Below are 23,239 nucleotides of genomic sequence, written 5' to 3' on the forward strand. Positions count from 1 at the left end.
GAGGTGCTTTTAGCTGGTATCTTCCATCTTTACTGCTTGTATCCATGTTGATGTTGAAACATTTTTAAAAGTGTATACCAAGTCACAGGCTTAAGCATTGCTGTTTTGTTCCTGCTTTTTTCAAAAGGTTCTAAGAACTTAGAAACAATTTCTTCCTGCAGCAACAAACATGTGCCTCTGCATCAGGCTGGAAATCCAAAGCCTTTTTGTTTACTTCCTCATTTGCACACAATCCTCCACCCCCCATTTTTAAAATAGTGCAGTTCTGGGAATACATGATTTCTTAACAAGCTGCCACTGAAAAGCCTCAAGATAGCAGCATTACTGTCACTTATCAGCAACCAAGTAGAAGCGTCAAAAAAGAAAAAAATGAAATCAAAGCATATCTAGATTTTGCTGTCTAGCCTCAGTACTAATGGCTGTAATCACCACAAAGATGTCATACATTTTATTCAAGTTTATTTCTATTACAGAGGCTTTGATGGGAGGCTTTGACAATTATTAAATTCTTCTGCAGTTTTCTTAGGTCAGTAAATTTAGCTACTGCACTTAATACGTCTTAATTTAAAAAAAGGTGTCCCCCCGCCCCCCAAGCCCAAGCAGCAGGCAACAGCAGAGCCAAACAAAGGATGGGGGCAGAAACTAAGGGTGGGAAAAAGACAGGTTGGAAAAAACAGTTTTACATACTGGAATTCATGATTAAGCTAATATATTGCTGGGAGATTTTAATTTGATTTCAAATGCTCAGCTAGCCTTCACATACACAGCTTTCCAGATCTCTGACCTGAATACCACATCTCTTCCACTTGCTGACAACTAGCTTGGTAGAGCATGAGATATGCAAAAGACACTTAAAGCAAGAGAAAACATATTCAAAGCTACTGATAGGAAAAAAACTCAGTAAGCAGGAATGTTCAAAGAGATAGGGTAATTGCAGATAATGTACTGAACACAAGATTGCTGTGGAAAACTGAGCCACCAAGGTTTGGGATGCAAATGAATGATCCCAGTGGATGTATGGTGCAATCATGCCTAGATCAGTACAATATTTTCTTGACATTTCCAGAAAGTTGCTCACAAATTGCAAGTGAAGAAAAGCAAAATATTGAGCTGCAAGACTAAAGTGAATTGGTGCCACAACCTGAAACTTCACTGGCTTCTAAGAAGCTGGAAGTAGTTCTGGGATCTGCACAGATCCCTAATTCCTACCAACCTCTGGAGTTTAACAATGTTCTACTCTCTAGGTTCCCCCCAACCTTTCAGTTACAGCAGTCAGCAAAACATGAGGCTTTACTTATTGTAAGCGAAGAATGAACATACCAAACAAAACACTACAGTGCACGCCTTGTTTTCTGATGTTGGATGCTAGCTACAGAAAGGTATATTCTAGGCACTTCAAAGATTTAAATAGTCATATGTGACTTCTTTGCATTTACTACCAAATTAAAATAATTAGAAGGACAAAAGTATCAATATTGCCCCAGTATTTCCTGGATGCATCCCAAATGCGAGCATAATTGCGCTGAGAGAAACTGCTGAAGCAGCATAACCTGAACAGTAAATTAAACTGAAAATACTTATAAGGATTCTTGTAAACAGATCATGCATGGATGATAGGGATAAAGGCTGCTATGAAAGACCAGATAACTTACTCAAATATTCAGCTGCTGAGGATATGAGGGAAGGAGAGGATATTATTAAAATGTTTATTATGGTAATAACATAGAAATTAATTTGAAAAAATCAGCTCCCACTATGCAAGCCTTATAATGAGTTTATATCCTAAACACTGATGCTTTGTCAGATTAAGCACACTTTCTTCCTTTGTATTTTATGATGTGATGTAGCTACATGCTATTTTTTGTCTTTAGAAGACATCTTCAATATTCTAGTGCTATAGAGAAACAGGGCTAAGAGACAGTAGCGTCAGCCTTTGAAAGGCAACAGGATTTAAAAATGAACTGAGGGGGGAAAATGTCCAGTTATCTGCTAATACGAGACTTTTTTTTTCTCTCAATATAGTTAATGTCATTTTACAGTCCAAGACTCACGGGTCTTGGGTTACAGAGATAACAGGATTTACATGATCATGACAATTTTTAAAATATCCCATCACTATTACTAAATTTTACTTGTCCTGCAGACAAGTCAAAGCAATTTTTTACTTGTCAAAGATGATAAATCAGTTGTCTGGTGACACTGACAGGTGGATTTGTCAAATCCCCCTTGAAGCATTTTGGTCTCCACTTGCGGGCTGCCCATGAAGTCCTGAGAGTGCATTAACACAACAGAATATGTGAGGGATTAGGAAGAGTTCAGATTTTTAGGGTGCTGCCTATTTCCCCAGCTTTCTTGGTATTCTTCTTTCTGCTGTTGGGTTTTATTCTAGCCCTTCACCCACAGAATTACAGTTTAAAAAAACCAACACACATTCTCTTGCTTATAAATACCAACTTCTCTTTTCTCCAAGACAGAGGCACACTTCAGGGAAGATTAAATTAAACCCCATTTCTTCTACCAACTCTATTTGCTCCTACAAGCTACACAAAATAAACAACTGATATTGGAAGTGTGGGGAAAAAAGCAACGGCAAAGATGTATGTGAATGGAAGGACATACCTTGCGCCTACCAGCCCCCAAAACATCCACTTACTTACAATAAAGGTGGAAATGTTGCAGTGAAAGACTAAATACTGATGTTAAAAAGGGTTGACAAGAAATCTAACATAAATTGCTCACTTTTCAGCCCTTCCTTCAAAGAATAAATTAGAATGCTGTTAATATGCTGTTTGGGCTGTACTTCTGAAACAGAAGAAATAGTGCTTAGGAGTCTATAGCAGGTGTATCACAGACAAAGATTAATCGCTAAATACAACCAGCTACATACAAAACATATAAGAAACTAGAAAATGCAGGAGAAATGTTTTTTCCTACTACCCTCAGAAATAACACTTGGGCACAGTGCTCCTCCAGCAGCAATTCCCCAGAGCTCTGCAGTGAGCTTCCATTGCTCTTGATCCAAAGACCAGGCAAATGCAAACAGCAGCTCACATTAAACTGCCAGATATGAAAAGATGAGAAGCCTCAAAGTGAAGCCCAGAGGCAGTGTTTCAAATTGAATCCTCCTGCCAAGCCAGTAAGCCTGTTGGTGAGGCCTCTCCAGGCACTGTGAAGCACCACCTCCTCCTCCAGGCTTTTCATATTGAGTTTGGAGTAGCAAGGTATATCCTGGAGTTCACTTTGACTTCCAAGGCTTGCTCTGCTTCATCCCCAGGACGCTGCAGGTATGGCTTCCCTGGGATTGCACACAACACTATTTCATCTGGTACATACTCCAGTTTTTATAAAGCTCAAAGAATTAGGAGAAGCAATAATAAATTGGTTTCCACCTCACCATACCAAACACAAGCTCCTTCGCCACAACAAAAAGGCAACTCCCCACTCACAAGCCTGTTCTTCATTGAGAAACGTGAAAAGCATAAGGGGTTTGCACTTTATTTTTACTCTCAGCAAGGAAAGCCAAAGAGCTTGCAGGTTTGAGATGGAGGATTATCATTGGTTTTGCTGCGTCCTAAGATAACATTTGTACCATTCCTCTAAGTTTCCATGTTAAATCCTCAAGCTAGAAACACAGCATAAGGACATTTTTACATCATTTTGACAGAAAGGTAGTTCATCTTATTTCGAAACTGTTTGAAAGCATATCCTTCCACCTGCGTATTATGCTCAACGTACAAGAAGTAGGGAAAAAGACATTTCTGTCCCCTGACCAATCCTGAACTTATCACCCAGCAGCAGCACATAGTTCAGTGTACCTCCATTTACCCAGGGCCTGTGTTGGCACTTTCGCCACTGTAAGGAGCCAGGGGACAATCTCTTTTAGAGGCTGTAACATGAACTGAGACATTTGGTATTAGTGTAATGCAGACACAATTCTAATTCTAATAAAGTAATTTATTGGAGCTACTAAGTGCAGCTGTTCTTCCCACACTGAAGCAGGAGCAGCAAGACCGAAACTGAGGGGTGAGTCAAAGAAACCAAGTGGGAAAATGAAATAAATCATTTGGAAAACAGCTGGATGGTAAAACTGGTCAGCCCCTAGGCTGAAGAGCTACTCTAGATCCTGCTGTTCTACATTACCATTAACTTCAATCTAATTGCTGTCTGGGTAAGTAAACTACATTTTAAATGCTAGATTTAAATTAATCTGCAGTTATTTTCAAAGATCAGCCGTCACTGGAATAACACCCTTGCCAGAGGATCAGAAGCAGAGTTGCTCAAAGTCTTACAAGGCAAAAAGGTTTTTTCCCCTGGAAGTACTGTGATTTCTTAAACAAAGTTTATTGAGACTTCCTTCCTGGCATGAGTAACTCATGTGCCTTGTTATGCTTAATATGAGAGGGACACAATTAGGAACAGAACAGGAGATAACTCTTCAATTTTCAAAGTTGCTTCTAATTTAGTCTACATTTGTATGGGGGAAGAGGAGGAAAATCACTCTCCCCCATCTGTTGTCAAAGGAAAAATTGAACAAACCATACAGCCAGCCAGTATCTCTTTCAATCCTAAACCAGCAGCATTTAGATTGCAATACTGGTTTCAAGAATACAAAAGGAAAAATAATGCAGAAGAATAATACCCACGATAGCTCAACAGAATATTAAGGAGATTGCAGATTGTCAGAGCTCTGGAATTGGATGCTAATAATTCATCAGAGATCCTGCTCAGCTTTCGCGCAACAAAACGTATCTGCACGTGTTGTGGAATAGATTTGCATTCATTGTTTCCTATCTGCTGATGAAAGGTGGGATTAAAAAACAAAGTATAAGCCTTAGTAGCTTTCCCTCATGGGTGCCACCTGCCCTACTGGGTATTGCAACCACAGAAAAAAAGATCCTAAAAAACTTCAAACCACTAAAAGCTTTTACATGCCATGCCTCTGGACTCACATGGCCTTTGTACTGAGCTTGCTTCCAACAGAAACAGCACCACCACCCTTTCAGCCAATATCCTGCTGGCAAGGAATGTGGAGAAAGAGCTGGCCTATCCAGCAATCTACTGGGTAGCACAGCTTGCCACCAAACTGCAGCTGGCATTCACACCATTTGCCGAATTCTTCATTTTCTCACCAATGACATGCAGTTATTTTAACCTCAGAGCCCTGGTGATACTCAGTCCAGTGCCCTAGGTTTGCCTTTTGAGGCAAGTGACTCAAATGCAGCTACTTCTAGCTGTATTTTTAGCCTCTCAGACTCTTCCAGCACACCTACAAGCATACCTTCACCTCACATTCATACCAACACACATGCCCATGTCCACTTAAACATGATACAAGGCAACAAGGAAGGGCAAGTGAGGATTCCTACTTGCAACAGCTGACTACAAGAACTTTCTCCTCAAGTGCATCACTGATGAACATTTCTTGCTAATTTAAAGTGTTCATTCATCTTCTGCTAAAGGTTTTCCTAAGAGGGTTAGGGACACTGCATACCCAACACCAGGGGAGAGAAGACAAGTTCATTTCCAGATCATAATGGGAGCTGGGCGTCACCTTTGTTGAAATCCCGTTGACATTTACACACACAAAGACTGTTTCCCTCATGGTTTTCTTTGCTGTTCCAAGCAACAACCACAGTTACAATTAACTGCAGGCTCCTTTTACAATACACACCAAAGAAAAAATTGATCTGGCTACTTTTTGCTGGAAACCAAAAAGCCATCAAGGTTCCAGGAAAATGACTGTGGATTTTTTCTTTCGGGTAACCAATGTTTACACCAAAATGACACCCGAGTGAAATGGTGCAGGGGGGAAAGCAGCAAGTCTTATGAGATGATGATTACAAATGGTGAGCTACGTCCACTTTGTGAAATTACAGAAGTGAACTATTTTTTCCAGCGATATGTAATACCTTGAGGTATTAATCCCTTCATAAAACTTGGCTAAATAATATGTATCTGCTGAAAACTGCACATCTGCATCACATTAACCGTTTTTTAAGTGGCCCCGCAAATAAGTAAGCACATACCTCATGCCCCAGATAAAAAGCAAAAGCACCACTGATTGAAGAAAGATACAGCTAAGCCTTGAACTGAATCACCTCCAGTGGAAATTACACAAGAAAAACAAAAAACCAAAAACCAGAAAGAGCAGTGCAAAGGAAGAATACCCCAGAATGAGTAAAAGAGTAAGAACTGAGATGTTCCTTCTTCCAGCTGTGCAAGTGCTTAAGTACTTGATTTACGGCTGGCCCTTTTTAAGGACAAGAGGCCAACACAATGCCCTTAAAGTCACAGGGCCAACCAATTCAGTCATGAGTAATGACAGCTCCAAGGAAATACAGGCATTTCCTTCCCTCATTCTCCAAACACCCACCTCCAGGGTCTCAAAGTTATTAGCAAGAGTTTAGTAAGGAAAGTAACTTAGAATCAGTGGCGTCATCTACCCTGGGAGTAAGTGGAAGGCCACTCAGTCAGGTCCAAGTTTCCACCTACCAGTATTAGAAACTGGCTAGTGAGCTTCCAACATTTCTCACGGAAGGCACTTCCTTTTGGAAGGGAATGAAAAAAGCAACCTTAAAGTGGTGAAAGTAGGTCACCAAGAAGCCACATCAATAAAGTCTGAAAACAAAATTGGGAGAGATACTATGTCAGCTATAGAATTGGTTATTATAAATGGACATCAAAAGTACAGCTAGAACATTTCAACTAGTAAGCCATTTCATGGATAAAATACAAATACACAGTAACTGATATACTACAGCTTTTCTTTGTAAGTCTCTTACAAAGTTTTAAACATAATTGCATGGGGTTTTTTTAGACTGAACTTAGGATAACCCTTCTAAACTCCATCAACAAAAACAGCAATCTTGACAGCAAAGATATATGCTTTTGGATATCAACATCACTGTCTCACCACAGTTTTTATTTAAGATTCATCTCAAAGTTACCTTAGAGCCATCTAGGTACAGACTGATCTGTAAAGAGATGCAGTGGTTATGTTCTACAGCTACATCTGTCACCAAAAGGTCTCATGACCTGGACAGCAGTGGATACCTCTGCTAATCCTGCAGAGCCAGCTATCCAAGGTTGTCAGCTTGAACACACAGAAAACTAGAATCCATCAGTCCACTCACCTTTTCTCCTAAAATGTTAGTGAAACATCAAAGTTAATGTAACCCACAACAAGTAGTTTCTCAGCAGGGAAGAAGTAGGTCAATTTAATTCTTGGCACCTGTTTATAGGAACACCTACCCACTCATATGGGAAACTACGTTAACTCCCAATAAAGCGCTTGCTGTGTCCTAGGCTGATCTGGTTTCAAACCCATTCCAAGAAGAAAGTCAGATCATTACAAGGAAAACAGTTACTGTCTCCTGATAATAACAGCTATTGCATTTCTAATTCTTCATATAGACAGGTCTTATAATACATATTATTAAAAAATGTTCAAATTGGAATATAAGACTAAGGAGATAACCTCCTCCTAGTTGCTCATGGATAATTCAGTTGCTTACTGGCTCCTATATGTAAAAATTATACAGGACTGCCTGCCTTCTCCTTCCAAGCATCTGGTAAAAAGTACAATAAGCTATTAAACCCAAATCGCCAAAATGTACAATTTGAGATAACTGGCCTAACACCCCAGTGAAATCAGGATCCAGACAACTTTGAGACACAAGGTTTCAGGTGAATGTTGCACTTGCACAAAAGCAAGAGTGTGGCATTGAAAGCCACACTTCATTTTCAGTTTCCTATTTTGACCCTTTCCTATTTTTTTAACACAGAAAAAGCAATGCATTCTGACAAAGAAATAGCAGAAAGCAAGTTGTGCCAGTACAGGGAAGATTAATGCCTTTTCATACAACTTAGCAATTTAACTATTATTACTGCATTCCTCTCAATTTATTTTTTTTCCACCAAAGCTTCAGACATATTTTCATTTTTACAGCATGCAAAGTCCCCCTTTACAGCACTGGGTTGGAATGAAAAATATTTGTTTCCTTCTTATTATCCATCCTTTCTCCTACACATTCATCATTTTGGTGAACAGAGGCTGTTTACTTAACATTCCTGACTTTCCTATTAGCAAGTCAGTTCCACTCTCCCCTCCCCCACAAAAAAAAACAAAAAAAACCCACCTCAGAGCAGAAAATGCTTAACTTCCATCTATAAAACTTGTCTAGGCTGACAAAAAAAAAGCTCCTTTCTTCCTTAATTTGATTTAATGGTTATAATATTTTAATGGTTATAAATTCAGACATTAACAATGACTGGAATCAAAATGAGGATAGTTGAGTTTGAAATGGCTTCAGTTCACACTGCTCTGACATGACTTACAGATCTTGATGTGAAGAACTGCAGGGGTTTCTTTAAGCAGAGGAGCCACCAGCCTAGGGTGCGTGAAAGAAAACTGACATAAATATTTATGGCAAGACCATAAAACTTCTTTGCTACCTTTCTATATGGGACATAAAACTCATTACCTCCAAGTTTAGCTTGAAAACTTCAGTCGGCAAGGCCTTAGCTAATGGAAGGAGTTAAGGAAGAACCCCATGAAATTCATCCAACAGTGTAATTAATCACCCCACACCTTACTGACATCCCAAGCAAGTGCTGCCAAGGAGCAAGAGAGAAAGAGACCCCATAAGCCTGTACCATCTAGAAGATAAGTCTTCTTCAATCAGGTTTAAAAATATGATTTTTTTTTTATTATTATTTTACACACCATATCCTTTTGCCATAGCTCTCTATTTCTCTTTTGGCGATACCATTCTTTTTCCTGTTATCTTATTTTCCAGGAGACCTATCAACTACCCATCATCCTGAGAAAAAAAAAAAAGGAAAATAATTACAAAAGCGTACCTCAAAACAGCAAGTGCTCAGATTTATTTGAAGAGGAAGTCTAATGATTTCCTAGCAAGTGTTAGCATACTGTGCTTTTGGTGCATGATGTACATGTTCCAGTATACTCAAGCTAGGAAACGCAGCAAAAGCAGCAGCTTGTCTGTACAGCCTGAGGTATAACCTCATAATGTAAATAAACATCTTCTCAGGAAGCTTTTTGTCTCTTCTTCTTTCCTAGCACCTGGAACGCACTGTATGCCTGCACATCAAGATAAAGTACTAACTAATATGGAAAACTGCTACGGATCAGTCAACTGCTGGCAAAGCCAACAAAACCATGTTACACAGTGGCACAGGGTCTCAAATGCCATGGAAAGGATGTTAGGGATTCATGTGGTTTAATCACTGCTCTGTGGTTTTCCACGCTCAATTTGGGTTATATTTTCCTCCCCCAGTCTACAGTGAAGAGTTACCTACTTGGAAATAATGATATAGCCAAATACCTGGCACTGTCCACAGATTCACTGAAGTCAACTGGTGCCAGCTATTCAAACCCCTTCATACTAGCAGTCCAGCCTACTATCACTGTAATGAGACACGGTTATTACACTTTGAAGGTCAACAAAACTTTACCTTTGGTTTTGGGGGTTTTTCTTTTGGGGTGGGAGTGAGTAAAGACATAACCACCTTAATGACAGCTCCCCTCTGAGAGCATCTTGCCCCACTGACCTACAGATCTGACAGCTAATAGGGTATTTGAGAGGATTATTAATAGTCACAAGAGGATCCAAGTAAAGTAGCAGGCTTAAAGGTATCCCAAACGTGAAGCAGTGCAACTCAAAGTATGCAAGCGAAGCACAGCAGATGTCTCAGGAGATCCGAGTTTCATTGCCAAGTTTCTTGTATGTCCTTGGGGAAGTTATCTGACCTACTTGTGCCTTGTTCACCTTCACAGCAGCACTTTCAAATAAAACCGTTAATGATTTGGATGCACTCGCACAGCAAGGCAATGAATGGTGCAAGTAAGTGAAAACAATCCTTCTTTTACCCCAATGGACAGGAAAGCAGTCACCATTCGTCATGTCAAAATGGTATGCAAAACAGAAGCAAAGTGATCATTTCATTCCCTAATGACGTTTAAGGACTGGATTCCACCCTCCCAGCCACAGCTGCTTTCCACACATTTTCCTCAAACCCCCATGCTACACATTGTGCTGACTAGCACAGCATCTGTACCCTATCTTGTTGAAACCGGTATCAGTGCACTAAAGAGTCAGCTAAATGAGGGTGTGAATTACCTCTGCTTATCTCAAGCCAATCCAGTGACTCAAGTAATGAGAAACTGAAGAAAGCAAGCAGGCTTTTAACTCTATCTGCCATACAAGAGTATGGAAAGACCATGGAAGAAAAGTCCCTCCAGAAGTACCAATCTCACCTGTATTTACTCCAAACCCTGACTGGCAAAAGGAGATGTGCTTCCTAAGGAGAAAAATGCAGTTACACTGCTATATTCCACATAGTCACTTTAAGTTATTCTGTAAAGGATATAAAAAAAAATTGATATGGCAAATATCTAGGCTTTCCAACTTATTCAGCCTAAACACAAACACTGCTATTCTAGAGCTGTGGAACACTGGTCCTCTCACAAGAGAGATTGAAGCTGTCAGAGGTGCAAGTTGGCTCAGTGCTCATAGCCTCGCACACCCCTGCTGCCTAGCAAGAACATTTCCCCCCTTGCTTTCTCATTTCCACACCACTAAATACCTTGCAACTGATAAAATGACAAAGCTAGAGGTGCTGCATGCACTGCCGTGCAAACAACTTCTCATCTGGCAAGATAATGCTCTCTCCAGTGCTGGCCAACCCAAAAGTGCTCTGCTGGCTACCAGGCCTACACAAAACCATGGCTAGCAGGAGAGAAGGGGCAGCACATCTCCAGACCTGCATTCCTCAAGCATTAAGCTTTGTCTAGAATACTGCTAAATTGTCTTTCATCCCTTCATGCCAAAACAACCCTAAAACCACCCCTGACACAAAATGTCTTCTCCCTAAGGTTTGGATCATTGTGGTGGGCATATATTTGTCACATGTGGATAAAATCTACACAAAATGTTGTTTCCTAGTTAGTTTCTCTCTCCTTGTCAGAAAACATGTCAAATTCCAAGTTCTCGTCCTCTTTTCCAATATCCTGCCTCCTAGTATGCCACTTAAATTCCCTGCTCCTAGAGTACAGAAAGCTCTCTCAGAATTAATGCTACAGTATCTATGGCCTATCTGAAAGAATTTTCTCTGCTTTTTTCACACCATCCAGATTAGGAAAGGGACCAATGTGAAGAGATTCTACAGAACATTTTGGACTGCTACATGAAGGCCTAACACTGGGAGGGATTAAGTCTGAAAGATGGGTGATCATTTTTAGTCACAGGTTCCTAAACACTTCTCTTCCTCTCACCACAGTACTGACTTCCACTCCCACACATCCTCGGAAGCAAGGACTGAATACACACAATCCTGACCCATCTCCTGGTACTCTACCTTGTAATCCTCCATTCACTTCTAAATACATTTACCATTTTTCATCTTTGTTATTTCCTTTCTTCTCTGGTCTACACTACAGATTCTAGAAGGCAAGCAAAGCAGCCTGTCTGTAAGACACCAAGCACATCCACAGCGAAATAGTGTGTAAATAAAATTATCTTAACACATAAGAAACTGAGTATTTTCAATTAAGCCACTAATGTCCAAGAATGCAGACCTAGCACTACAGGAAGCAAAAAGGTGCCTGCAAGTTTTAATCAAGCCAACAACTAACAGAGAAGCATACGCATTCTTATGCAAATCTACACCAGAAGCATTGCACATCTGCTGAAATGGGTGTCGTTTTCCCACAGTTTGCAGAATTAATGTGTTTAACTGCCTGCCAGTGCTTGCAATATAAGAGCTATTTTTTTTAAAGAGGGTATTCCCAGCTGAAAAAAAAAAGGTGTGTGTGTATACACACACACATTTATTATATATATATTATATATATTTATATATATAAATATAATAATCCCTTTAGATAATACAGGATCTGAATGCAGGACTTGGTTTCACATTTATTAAGTGCAAAGACCCCCTTCACCTCCAAGAGCTCATTACTCACACTACTCCAACTTGCTTTATAATTAAAAATAATTCTGATTCTTGCAGAAGAGCCTTTCTACAGTTTTGTGACCTTTTGAAACCTCATTAAAGAGAATTAACACATGTTATTCCCTCCTGATCACTTTTATAAAGGCTTTCTGAGACCTGGGTGGGGAGGGACGGGGAGGTGGGGTGTCTGTGAGTGTCAAAACACACAGAGGACTTTGTGAGAACTTAACAAACCAAAATGCAGTCTTTTTTTTTTTTTGCCACTTGGTTCCTTTCCTTGCAGATACTAATTGTATTTCCATGATTACTATGTGACTCTGCAGGGGATTTTGAAAGAATTCAGATGAGAGCTTAACTCTATGACCTTGAGGCTAAAAAGGTATTTATGCCAGAAAATGCTGAAATATCAGCTATTTTTTATAAAAATCTATAAATATCAGTTGAAAAGAACCCATGATCTCATGGTAAGTCAATGGGTCACAGTTATGCTCCTCTTATCTTCCCTTTTTCTCCTATTGTTTAAAAATAGGAAACAGCACCACATGAAAATGCTCGGCCAGAGATAAATCATGTGACTGAAATACAGGAGTCAGGAAACTGATGTTTTAAAATAATGTCATCCTCATTTTCCCGAACACACTCCAGTATTGTTGATGCTTCCAAATATTTAAGTGACTTAATAAATTAGTAACCTAGGCAACATTTGCAACAACACAGACAGCTGAAAAAGCCTAGCTAAAAACTCCTAAAAATTTACATAAACAATTTATGTATAAATTAACATCAATGTTCCTTAAAAAGAGGAAGGGCAAGCAGTTTTAATGTCAAAGGGATAATTCTGCAATAAAATTTGGGAGTAAAGCAACCAAGAAGAAAACAGGCTATATGCAGCTCTCAGCTAAACTCCAAATCACTATTGCAAATACACAAGAAAGTCAGCAGAGATTCAATAGCTGCAGTAGCACAGAGGACCCATAATTCACACTTGTAAGAATTCCTTGCTTTCAAGACGAGCTATCAGAGGAGCTGTCATACAGCAGGTATGAGCAGATCACCTGTAAGAGCACTTCACTCATATCTTTTGATACTCCCTGGAATATCAAGGGAAGCAGTATCTGTCCACAGCACAGTTGCCCATTTTTAATCTGTAATAAATGCAGTGACTTAGAGCCTTATTTTTTATTAAGCTTTTTCTTTTACAATGGGGCACCAACTGGAAATCAGTTATCACCTCAACAAAATGAAAAAAGCTTTCTGCCTTCATTATTTAACATTTGTACCTTATGCTGCAGTGGTACCTGAAGGCCATAAGGTCAGGTATCACTATAGGAGGCATTGTCCATATACACAGGAAATGACATTTCCTGGCCCAACAAGGTTTATCTTCCAAGCTTGCTTTTGCACCAGCTTTCTAGGCAAGTTAAAAAGAAGCCTATTGATCAGAAGGGAAAGAAATGTTCATGAACACTGACCTCTACTTGCCAATACAAGTCTGTCTGCATAGACAGGCTGTGCAGCTCTTCAGCTCCCTCTCAGCTTTCCAAGGGTCTCATCCACATCTTCAGCTTATCTCCTGTTAAGTTAGCTCTTCATAACAGCAAATAATCTCCTACAAGGAATCACAGCTCTGTACACACTCATAAACGCAGCAGTATACAAAACCCTGCCCAGCTACACTATCTGCATACATGTCAATGAGAAGGAAACTCTCTACTGCTGTAACAGCTGCCTCTCAACTATCAGACTGTCTCACCATTTCAACTTGTTATGAGAGTTTTTTCAGTTTTTAGATTAAATACACTCTTCCTACCTAACCCTTGTTATAAAGCCTCCAGATTACTTTTTAATTGAGGTTCTGGAGATGAGCGATAATGTTCCTAAGTGGCGAGGATGCTATCCAATAGCCCCCAGTCTGGTTCGGGCAGCATCTGGCAGTCTCAGCAGCTCGTGCACCACCGCAATGAACATGCCGCCACCTGGTGGGATCTCCACCGGCTCGGGTGGAGGCCGGGAGGGCGGGCTGGGCTCCGGGGAAGTGGCACTGCCCCCCAAGGGAGGGTCGTGGCTCACACTCACCATCCTCATATGGACACCTCGGAAAGAGCTGGCCAGCAGTACGAGCATGGCTGAAAGGAGAGGATTTGAAGACAATGACAAGGTGCTACCAATGACTGCTGGTGCTCATACAAGACGAGATGCTTTGGAAATGGATAATTTTTGTATTTTTATGTACAATTGAAAGCAGTAGAACCAGATAAGAAAAGAAAACAACCAACCAACCAACAAAAAAAAAAAAACAACAAAAAACAACCCACCATAAACCAACCAAAATCACTAGGTATCAAGCTACTTACAAAACCATAGCAAGGCAGGCTGTAAAGAACCAGAAAACCCGAAGAACAGAGTTGGAGTCATTGCTAGAAGAGCTGAGCAAGGTAGACAATGGATTGCTGGAATGGATAATTCACAGAACTTAGGGTTTTGAACTGAATTTCACATGATTAGGAGATGCTTTTCAGTGCTTGAGCCACAGCTATTTTTTTAATCTCCATGTGACACTGTACATTACCATGGCTTCAGTCCTGAGCATGAGTCTACTATTTTCTGAGGGCCAATACTTAAAAGCCTGAAACTCAGGTTTAATGCAGCCAAGAGCCATTTCTGTTTGGTTACACAGGGTCTAGGGCTTTTTCTAGAGTCAGAGCCAGAGAAGCTCTGTCTGTAGATCAATTTCCATGAAAAAGCATGGAGCCATTCAAGCCTGTATTTGAAGAGCCTTCTCTCTGCCAGGAGGATGGGGGTGAGGCGGCTTATTCTGGCAGTGAGGAATGCCTCCAGACTTGCCGCAGGATTAGAGGACAAGGCATTGAAAATGTCCATGTCCGATCTACACACCAGTTTGTACAGCTACTATCATCTTTTGGCACCACTGCTAAAAGAGAAAGACACTTCCTAGTTCAGATAACACCCCAGAGCAACAATGTCTATTCGAAGGATGAACATTCAAGAACAGACTCTTCCTCCTGCTATTTTCTACATACTTCAGCAACTCCTGCTTTGAAATAGCGCATGAGCATCAGCAGTGAGCTTAAAGCAAGCACATTAGAAATTAATTTGACAACCACTTAACAGAAGTTTACAACATGTTTAGACACACACTGTAAGTCAGGCAAAATCCGATTCTAACCCCATCACATGCAACATTTAACACCAATGCTGCAATGCTAGCTTTGCAGCTCACTGCTGCAAAATCCATGGATGTTCAGTCAGCTGCATCAGGCAATATAATTGCTCTATTTTCACACTTAGCACAGAGAATGCTATAAATTCAGTTATTCCACTGCCGCCTCCTCCCAAAATCTGTTTCAAAGAGCAGAGAAAGAGACCTTGAAACACTAGTGGATGCTTTCAAACGTCAGTCAGTTATCTCTCGTACAGAGGATAAAAAAATTATAGCCTTAATCCAGGCAAGACACCTCTTCCCTCCTACCCATTACACATACACAAGTCTGAAAGGAAACCATTATCCAGAACACATGTTGATACACATTTCACAGAAACATTAGTTGTGTGTCAAAACCAGTTCTTGGAAATATCATCTAACAACACTCACATGATTTGTGTTTCACGAGCAATTAAACCTATTGCTCCAAAAAGCAAATTTTCTGTTCCCATTCACTATTCAAACATCAGGTTAGAGGAAACCACTTGTGCTACAAACTTTGTCCTTTGGTAAGGAAATTGTATTTCCATGGTTTGATAACATCCTTGCTAATTCACTCAACCAGAAGATGACAAACCAGAATGAAAAATCTACACTTGAACTACTGCAGCTAACGCAGGAAATGCAAAAATAGCCAGACTATGATTTAGATCTCATAGTGAAGTCAGACGAGACCTCAGTGTCACACTGAAATCACATCCCAGACATTGTAAAGTCCTACTGTATTCACATCACTGTCATACTGCTGGCAAGCCACGTAGACCAGTAATGATGGTACTTTACTACTAAATTCTTTTCTCTGTGCTTACAGACATAGTTTTACAGGCTCCACAGCTAGACCAGCTCCCTCATGCCAGTAATTACCTCCTTGGATAGAGACAAAGTGGACAACACACCATTGCAGAACAGAGATGCACAGTAATAAGCAGTTATCTTCAAGCAGCTGCTAACTTCTTTTCTTTACAATAAGTGTCCACTACTCAAGACACTTTTCAGTCATCTTTCATTTGGCACAACTCCCCAACACAGCGATCCGTGTTCATAAAAACCATGCGGAAAAAAGATGCCATGACATCAAAAGCTGCGTTTCTTGCCCTGCTAGAATAGGCTTCTCCACTTCTCTTGTGCTAGATATTCCTTCCCTCCCCCAGCCATTCATGGTGAAATAATTAGTGTTAGTGTACTCATTGTTTATCAGACAATACAGACAATAACGCTACGCTTTCTGCTCCTGTTTTCTTTCACCATGCTGCTGTGGTTCCTCAAACAACTGTGCAAGGCTTTACTTTTAATCCTATAAATAACACTTGTCACTCATAGGTTTGTAACCCATACTTAGTTGTGCACAAACATGGCACAGATTCAGCTTGATTAATTGTCCTCAAACTTCTCCAGATGTGTTCATGGAAAAAAAAAAGGCTAATAATCAGGAGGAAGTAAACAAATACTAGCTAATCCGATTGCAATTTCATTGGGAAGGAGAGAAGACATCAGATTCTTTATGAGGGAGAGAGATAATGATTTGTTTTTAAACACAGACTAGGAATAATTAGCTACTGTCCTTGGGATATGAGATGTATTTTTACCTGCTTGAAGTCTATGCTGATTTTTATAGCCTGTGAGCTAGCTGCTCTGTCACAGGAAATTTTTTCCTTTATCTACACGTTAGTGTCAGGCTACAAACACATCGCAACACATGACTTTATCAACAAGCAATGTTTTTCACTGTGGCTTATTTTGAAACCACATTCCTGCTTCCACTCATACAAGATATATCCTTGGGTAACAATCAGAGAGGCTGGTGCCAGACATCCTTTTCTTAAGTACATTCTCATTTTACCTTTGGAAAGTATTCTAAACAAACAAACATTTTGGAGGCAATCTGCTCTCTTTGGAGCTCTCCTTGACAACAGCAGAGATACTTTTTTTTTTAAGGTTGCATTTTATAGCAGCATTAGGCCGAGAGTAACATAAGCAAGCCACGCAAGAAGCAGGCAAGTTAGACACGGCGGAAACTACTAAAAATCCCAAACTTCTATTACAATTAATTGTGTTAAGTACAACTTTGCTCATTGATGCACCAGGCGAAAGTAGACAACCTCGTCCCAGTGCACCAGCTTTTCAAGCTTCCAAAATAAACACAAAGGTCTTTGAACAGACTCTGCTCTCCAGAAAACCTGCAGCCTGATCTTCCTCATTTGATATGTGCAAAGGCTAGCATTGGTGGTACTCACAATAATTAACCCACCTTCAGCCAAGTAATCCAGCAGAGTTCTTGTAGATAACTTATTTATGCCACCTTTCTGTTTCAGGAATACTGCAGCCAGTAACAGATCAGTGCTATGGGTAACAGAGCACATTTGCTTCTAGTTTTACAGGTCAGGGGAAATCTGAAGAATCTCTCTGGGGTTCAGGGCAGGGAAGGAAGGCGACAGGGAGAACCAGCAGCATGACAGGATCCGATGTAAAAAAGTACCAACAAAAGAAAATGGGTTTTCACAGGTTGTCCACAGTATTAGACAATAGTAACATAGTAACTGCACGTGCAAACACCACAACCACTGCCTTTTGGAGGATGGACCATCAAATTTGTTACAGAAGGGAAAACAAGACACTGTCTGCAATGATCTTCACTCTGAACCATGGGAGTAATTATTGTCAGATTACCAAGACAAACAAGAGGAAAAGACAAGGAAAAGATAAAACAGAATTTCCATTATTTAGGTGCTGATCGAGAGATTAAGCCTGACTGCATTTCAGTCGGGAGCCTAAACAAACCAGAGGCCCGGTCACATAAATCAAACTAATTTTAAAAGGTTACATACCAGGGAGTTTGAGAAAGAAGGGGAAACAACATCGGGTCCTGTACACTGGCCAGACTGCGAAAGATTTTAACATCCGTTTTATAAATAATAAAGGTGCCAATTTAACACACACCAGTAAGTCTGGGGCGACGGGACCCGCCGTATCAGCACCTCCCAGGTCTTTAGTACCTCATTAATACTAATCAGAGCCGGGGCTGGCAGGCGGCAAGTGTGCACTCGCATCCTGTACTTGACTCCCGGCGACACAAAAGGCTGGGACGCGGCTCCCCGCCTGTGACACCGCGGCATCCCCCGCGGGTGCGGGCTCGGGCAGCCTCAAAGCGGGGCACCCTGCACCTCAGCAGGGCTGGTGCGGCCCACGGCAAGCCGTGGGGGACGGCTGAACGCTGGGTTCCTGTCGCCGGGAAAAGGGTGGGGGAGTGTGGGGGTGTTAAGAAGACTCGAGGAACTGGGAGCTTCGGCAGCAGGGAATAAAGGAAAGCAGAAAGAAGTTAGGGCCAGGAAGTTTTCCGCCGCTCCTCACTTCCAACCTGCCGCCGCAGCCGGCAACGGGCTCGGTCAGCCCCCCCCCCCCCCGCCAGGCCCTGCGTGGGGCGCGGGACCGCGCCCCCGGCGCCCCGTACCATAGACGCGGACCCATCCCTGTTGCTGGCAGACCGACTCCAGCAGGACGCGGTCCAGCACGCCTCCCGCCGCCGCATCCAGCTCCTCCGAACCCAGCTCCGGCTCCGAGAACGCCTCCGCCGCCCAGGCCGCCGGCTCGCCCGCCGCTGCGGGGGGCGCCTCCATACTGAGGGAGGGGGGACGAGGAGGCGCCGTCGCCCGCCCGCCGCTACACCCCGGCCGCGCCTCACTTCGCCTCAGAGCGCGCCGCGGCGCGGCTCCATCCCTCCCTCCCTTCCCCGCCCCACCGCCCCCTGCGTCAGCGAGGGAGGAGGAGGCGGCCGCGGCCCGCCCGCCTCAGCACCAGGCGGCTGCCCCGCCGCGCCCTCAGCGCCGTCGGCACCCCGGGAGAGCAGGCGCGAGCAGTGGCCGGCCGAGCGTCCGCGCGGACGGGCCATGCGGTGGACGGCAGGGCTGTGCCAGGCCAGAGCAATCGGCCGCTGAGGCAGCGAGCCGGGACCCCCCTCCCCGCCCCTGCCTTGCCCTGCCCTGCCCGGAGGGAAAGCGGGGAGGTGGGAGATGGCGGGCGGTACCCGGCCGGCAGCAGCCTTTCATACCCCTTCATACCCCTTCATACCCCTATGCGGCACCGGCAGCGCTCTTTCCCGGTCTCCGCATCCCACTCCCGCCCGTAACCATTTTAGATGCGGGGCTTCCCGGCGCGGCCCCCGGGGTGTTTCATCCCGGCTTTCCCTCAGGCTCCGAGCAGGCCGGTCCTGCAGCTGCAGCCCTGGTGCCCTCCCTCCGGTTCACATCGCCGTCGGGAGCCAGCCTGGCAGGGGCGGCGGGAAAGGCGGCTGTGAGTGCCGTTTGTGGCTCGGTGGAAGCATCCCAAAGAAGTACAAATCGGCGGATAAGGCCGCCGGGGTCTGCGGGGGGAATAGCCACAGGCGTCTCACAGCGGCCCTTTCTCCGGCTAGCTGACAGCATCGCAGGAAAGTGAATGGGTTTAGTCTCAAAAAGCGGTAAGAGATGGGGTTTCCCTTTTGTTAGCGTTCACATTGCACTTCAGAGCATGCCTAATCGAGACTGCTAAATCTTTCATGCGCTTACACGATTTGCCTCTTTCAGGTAGGGAAGGAGGAGGTTTGCTGCAGAGGAAGGAGGACAACTGGTTGCTTACATTCATTTCAGCCAGGGGATTTGCAGGTTTTGTGTTCTGAATGCTCATTTACTGAGCTGCCTGAGTACCAGGTTTGAGCTTTCTATTCTTTTTTTTTCTTTTGGTGAAGTTCCGAATGCTTAAGGTACATGTTCTTTACCAACCCAGAATAAAATATCTGTGAACATAGCATGCATCCCAGTGTCTTTTAAATCATGGTGTTATAACTTGAAATTTAAGGGAGGCTGAGTGAAGGGGTTCAGGTTGCTTAGGGTTCCTTCCGTGTAATCTCTTGCTCTGAGTTTATGCCTGTCCATGATCAATATGAACAGGATAAAATCATCCAAGCGTGTAGATTCAGTGATTATCTCCATTAACGCAGACTGTGTCTCTGTACACAACTTCTGCATCAGTACAAAGCGGCTAACAGTTTTTCCTTTATTGAAATAGCAATTGAATTAGCGCAGCCCTACAGCAGTTACACTGCCATAAAGTTGCTTTAAACTAGATACGGTTCCCCCCTTCCTATCCATGCTATATGTTACCTTGTTCTGTTTTGCACTACAGCAGAATGAGAGGGTTCACACGGTGTGTTGTTGCAGCTCTGTTGAAGAGCAGTAACTTCCTTCTGAAAGGGCCATACTCTAAGCTCTGCAGCTTCATAGGTTGCAATCAGCTGCCCAAACCTGAGGATTTGTCTTAAGAGTTCCCAAAAGTTCCTTGTGGGACCTGAGGCCTTGCAAAGTATTGGTGGATGATGCCCTCCTGATTCAAATAGAGTGGAGAACCCTCGTATTGGTATGGTTGCATCCATGATGGAAAATACATCAACTATTTCAATGGAGGAAAAACGTCCTGCCAGCCCTATGATTAATTGATGAAACCTCATTTCCTGTGCGTTTCTGTCTCATGCTTGACTGAGAGCTTGACCTGAATCTTGCCCTACAACTGGGTCATTCTCTACCCAGTTTGGAGCCCGTTTTCTAAAACAGGATGAGTTAGCTGTGGTTTTTCCATTGTATGGTGAGAATATGCACCCTGCTGTGATTTCCAAGCTGAGTTTGAAAACAAAGAAACATCCTTCTTCAAAACCTTTGGTTGGTTCATGATTTGCAGAACCGGTGCAGCCCAGTTTCCTACAGATTCATGCATTACCATAGATTGCCTGCTATCTAGCAGAGGGTGGACACCGTCAGCAAAGAGGCTTGTGGGATCTCCCTACTTTACCTGACTGCCAGTTTTCATTATTCCTGCAGGGATTTTATTAGCTCTTCAACCTTTATCCCTCTGTTTGAACAGACCAGCAACTTCAACGTTCCATGAGGTTGCAGAAACTGAGACACAGGACTGGGGGAAAGAGAGAACCTGTGAGCTTGATCCTGTGTCAGCCTCAATTGTGTGGGAAACATGATTTCTTAATTACCCCAATAACCAAGAAGAATTAAACCAGGATCACAGCTGGCAAGAATTCATCCCTCCACCACTGTGACAGGCACAGGGCAATTCTGCACAGTTCTGCACAGAAGCAGCACAGCCAGGGCACCCAGTAACTTCTTCTGATTCTTTCCCACCCTAAACCACGCTCTGCATCATGGTTTCCAAAGAACTGGGAGCTGAGGGCATGCAGGCTACTTCTCCAGGGCAGGCATCTGCATAAATTCACGTAATAATACCATAAAGCAGTAGGAAAACCAATTTTTTCCCTCCTACATTGTCTGTCATTCCCACTGCTGCTCGTAACATAACAACACGCATGTTCTCTAAACTTATCATTTAGTGGCCACAATACAAACAAACTCTTTAACATTTTCCCCTCCTACCCTGCCCGCAGCCCCCTTCCTTCTGTCAGCTTTGCAGGGACTTTTCCATCCTGCACATAAGTCTGGGGTCTTTACCTGCTGCAGCTGCAGGGAGCTTGTACAAGCAGCTGCAGGAGGTAGGGGGGGATGAAACTGCTTTGGGAAAGAGAAGAGGAGCTGGCGTGTTGCAAGGGAAGGATATGGCTGCTAAGCTACTGCCAAAAGTGGAATAGAGGAGTTTTAAAAAGCTGCCGTACAATCCTGGGATGACAATTAGACAGGAGTAGCGCAAGATACTAGCAACTGGTTCCCATCAAGTGAGGACCGGTTGTATCTGCAAGTATGATCAAGCCATACTAACAGCAAGGTCTGGAATGACTGGATAGTGAAGTTTCCGAAATTCAGATGGTAGCAGAAAACAAAAGCTATTTGGCTTTTATTCGTGGGGTTTTGAGCAATATAAACAATAATAAAGAACAGGGATGACTGAAATAGGCTGGTTTTGCAGGCATGACAGTAGCAAAAATAGACATATTTTACAATTAAAGGTGTCCTGGAAATCAGAGACTCCAGGATTTCACGGTCATCAACTCAGCTGTTCTGGCTGAGGGTCTTCTCCACAAGTAGCGCACAGAGGATTTGTGCAAGCGTAAATGAGCAGTAATATAAGTACATAAATGAAATTCCCTTCATGTAAAACAGGCCCATTAGTTGATCTGCTTGTGCCTGTCATGTTAACCCACAGGCTCTAGTTAAATTAGGGCTAGAGGCTTACTCAGAATAGGTTAAATCAAAGTGTTTGAAGAGAGCTGTGTGTGTATTTCCATTAAGCCAAAGATTCTGTGGCTCAAAGATTGAAGTACGTCAGTCTGACATGAGAAATCAAAGTTTTTTAGCTGACCTTCTTTCAGGAGAATGAATTTGTGCTTTCAGGAGTGACCAAGTCTCAGTTCAGTGATCTTAATTCAAAAAAGGTGATAATAAAATGAGAAGATACACGGAGGAGAGTGGTAAGGACAGTGGAAGTGGTGGGATAGAAACCCACCAAATATGAGGAGGAAAGACTAGAAAAATGAAGAGACTCCAGTCTGGAAGAACAAAACCTTGGAACAAGCGAAGACAGAGAAGTCTGAAGAGGTCAGAGAGGTCTGGTATGGACCTGGAATGATTTTTTTCCCTATTCTTCACAACACGAGAGTGAAGGAGCATGGAGAGAAATGTTCGGGAGCCACGCTAAAGCAGACAGAAGGAAGTACTTTTTCACACAACACATAATTACATTGTGGAACTTATTGTCACAGGATGTCATGGAGGCCAAAACTATAAATGAATTAAAAAAAAAGGATTACACGAATTCCTGCAACCTCCGGCTCAGGAAGTCTCTCAACTACTGATTACCGGAAGCCAGGAGGGTATGCCGGAGGAAGGATCACTTTATACTCTCCCTCTTCCGATATCCCTTCCTAAGCATCTGCAGCTGGCCACAGCCAGGCCCTGGTTATTGCTCAAGGTGAACATCTATTCTGAGCCAGCCTGGCAGTGCTTATATCCTCCTAGTAACTCCCTGTGGATGGAGCCTTATGGACCAGCGGTGTTTCCTGGCAAGTTACGTGACTGACTGCTAACACAGTCCCAGCAAAGTCCATTG

At 42.8% G+C, this 23,239-nt stretch overlaps 1 protein-coding gene across 3 annotated transcripts in view; it reads right to left on the bottom strand.

The window, feature by feature from the left end:
- The window catches only part of RASAL2 (RAS protein activator like 2), a 185,577-nt gene extending 166,654 nt beyond the window's left edge, over positions 1–18,923 (bottom strand). For all 3 annotated transcript variants that reach the window (XM_062602289.1, XM_062602288.1, XM_062602286.1), the window contains exon 1: positions 18,651–18,923. In XM_062602289.1, coding sequence (XP_062458273.1) covers positions 18,651–18,816 — 166 coding nt within the window. In that variant the 5' untranslated portion in view covers positions 18,817–18,923. The remainder of the gene's footprint in view (positions 1–18,650) is intronic.
- Positions 18,924–23,239: the final 4,316 nt, after the last annotated feature.

This window comes from Pezoporus occidentalis, unplaced genomic scaffold (genome assembly GCF_034315485.1).
Source record: "Pezoporus occidentalis ecotype Australia unplaced genomic scaffold, CSIRO_AGI_Poc_V1 ctg76, whole genome shotgun sequence".
Lineage (NCBI taxonomy): Eukaryota > Metazoa > Chordata > Aves > Psittaciformes > Psittacidae > Pezoporus > Pezoporus occidentalis.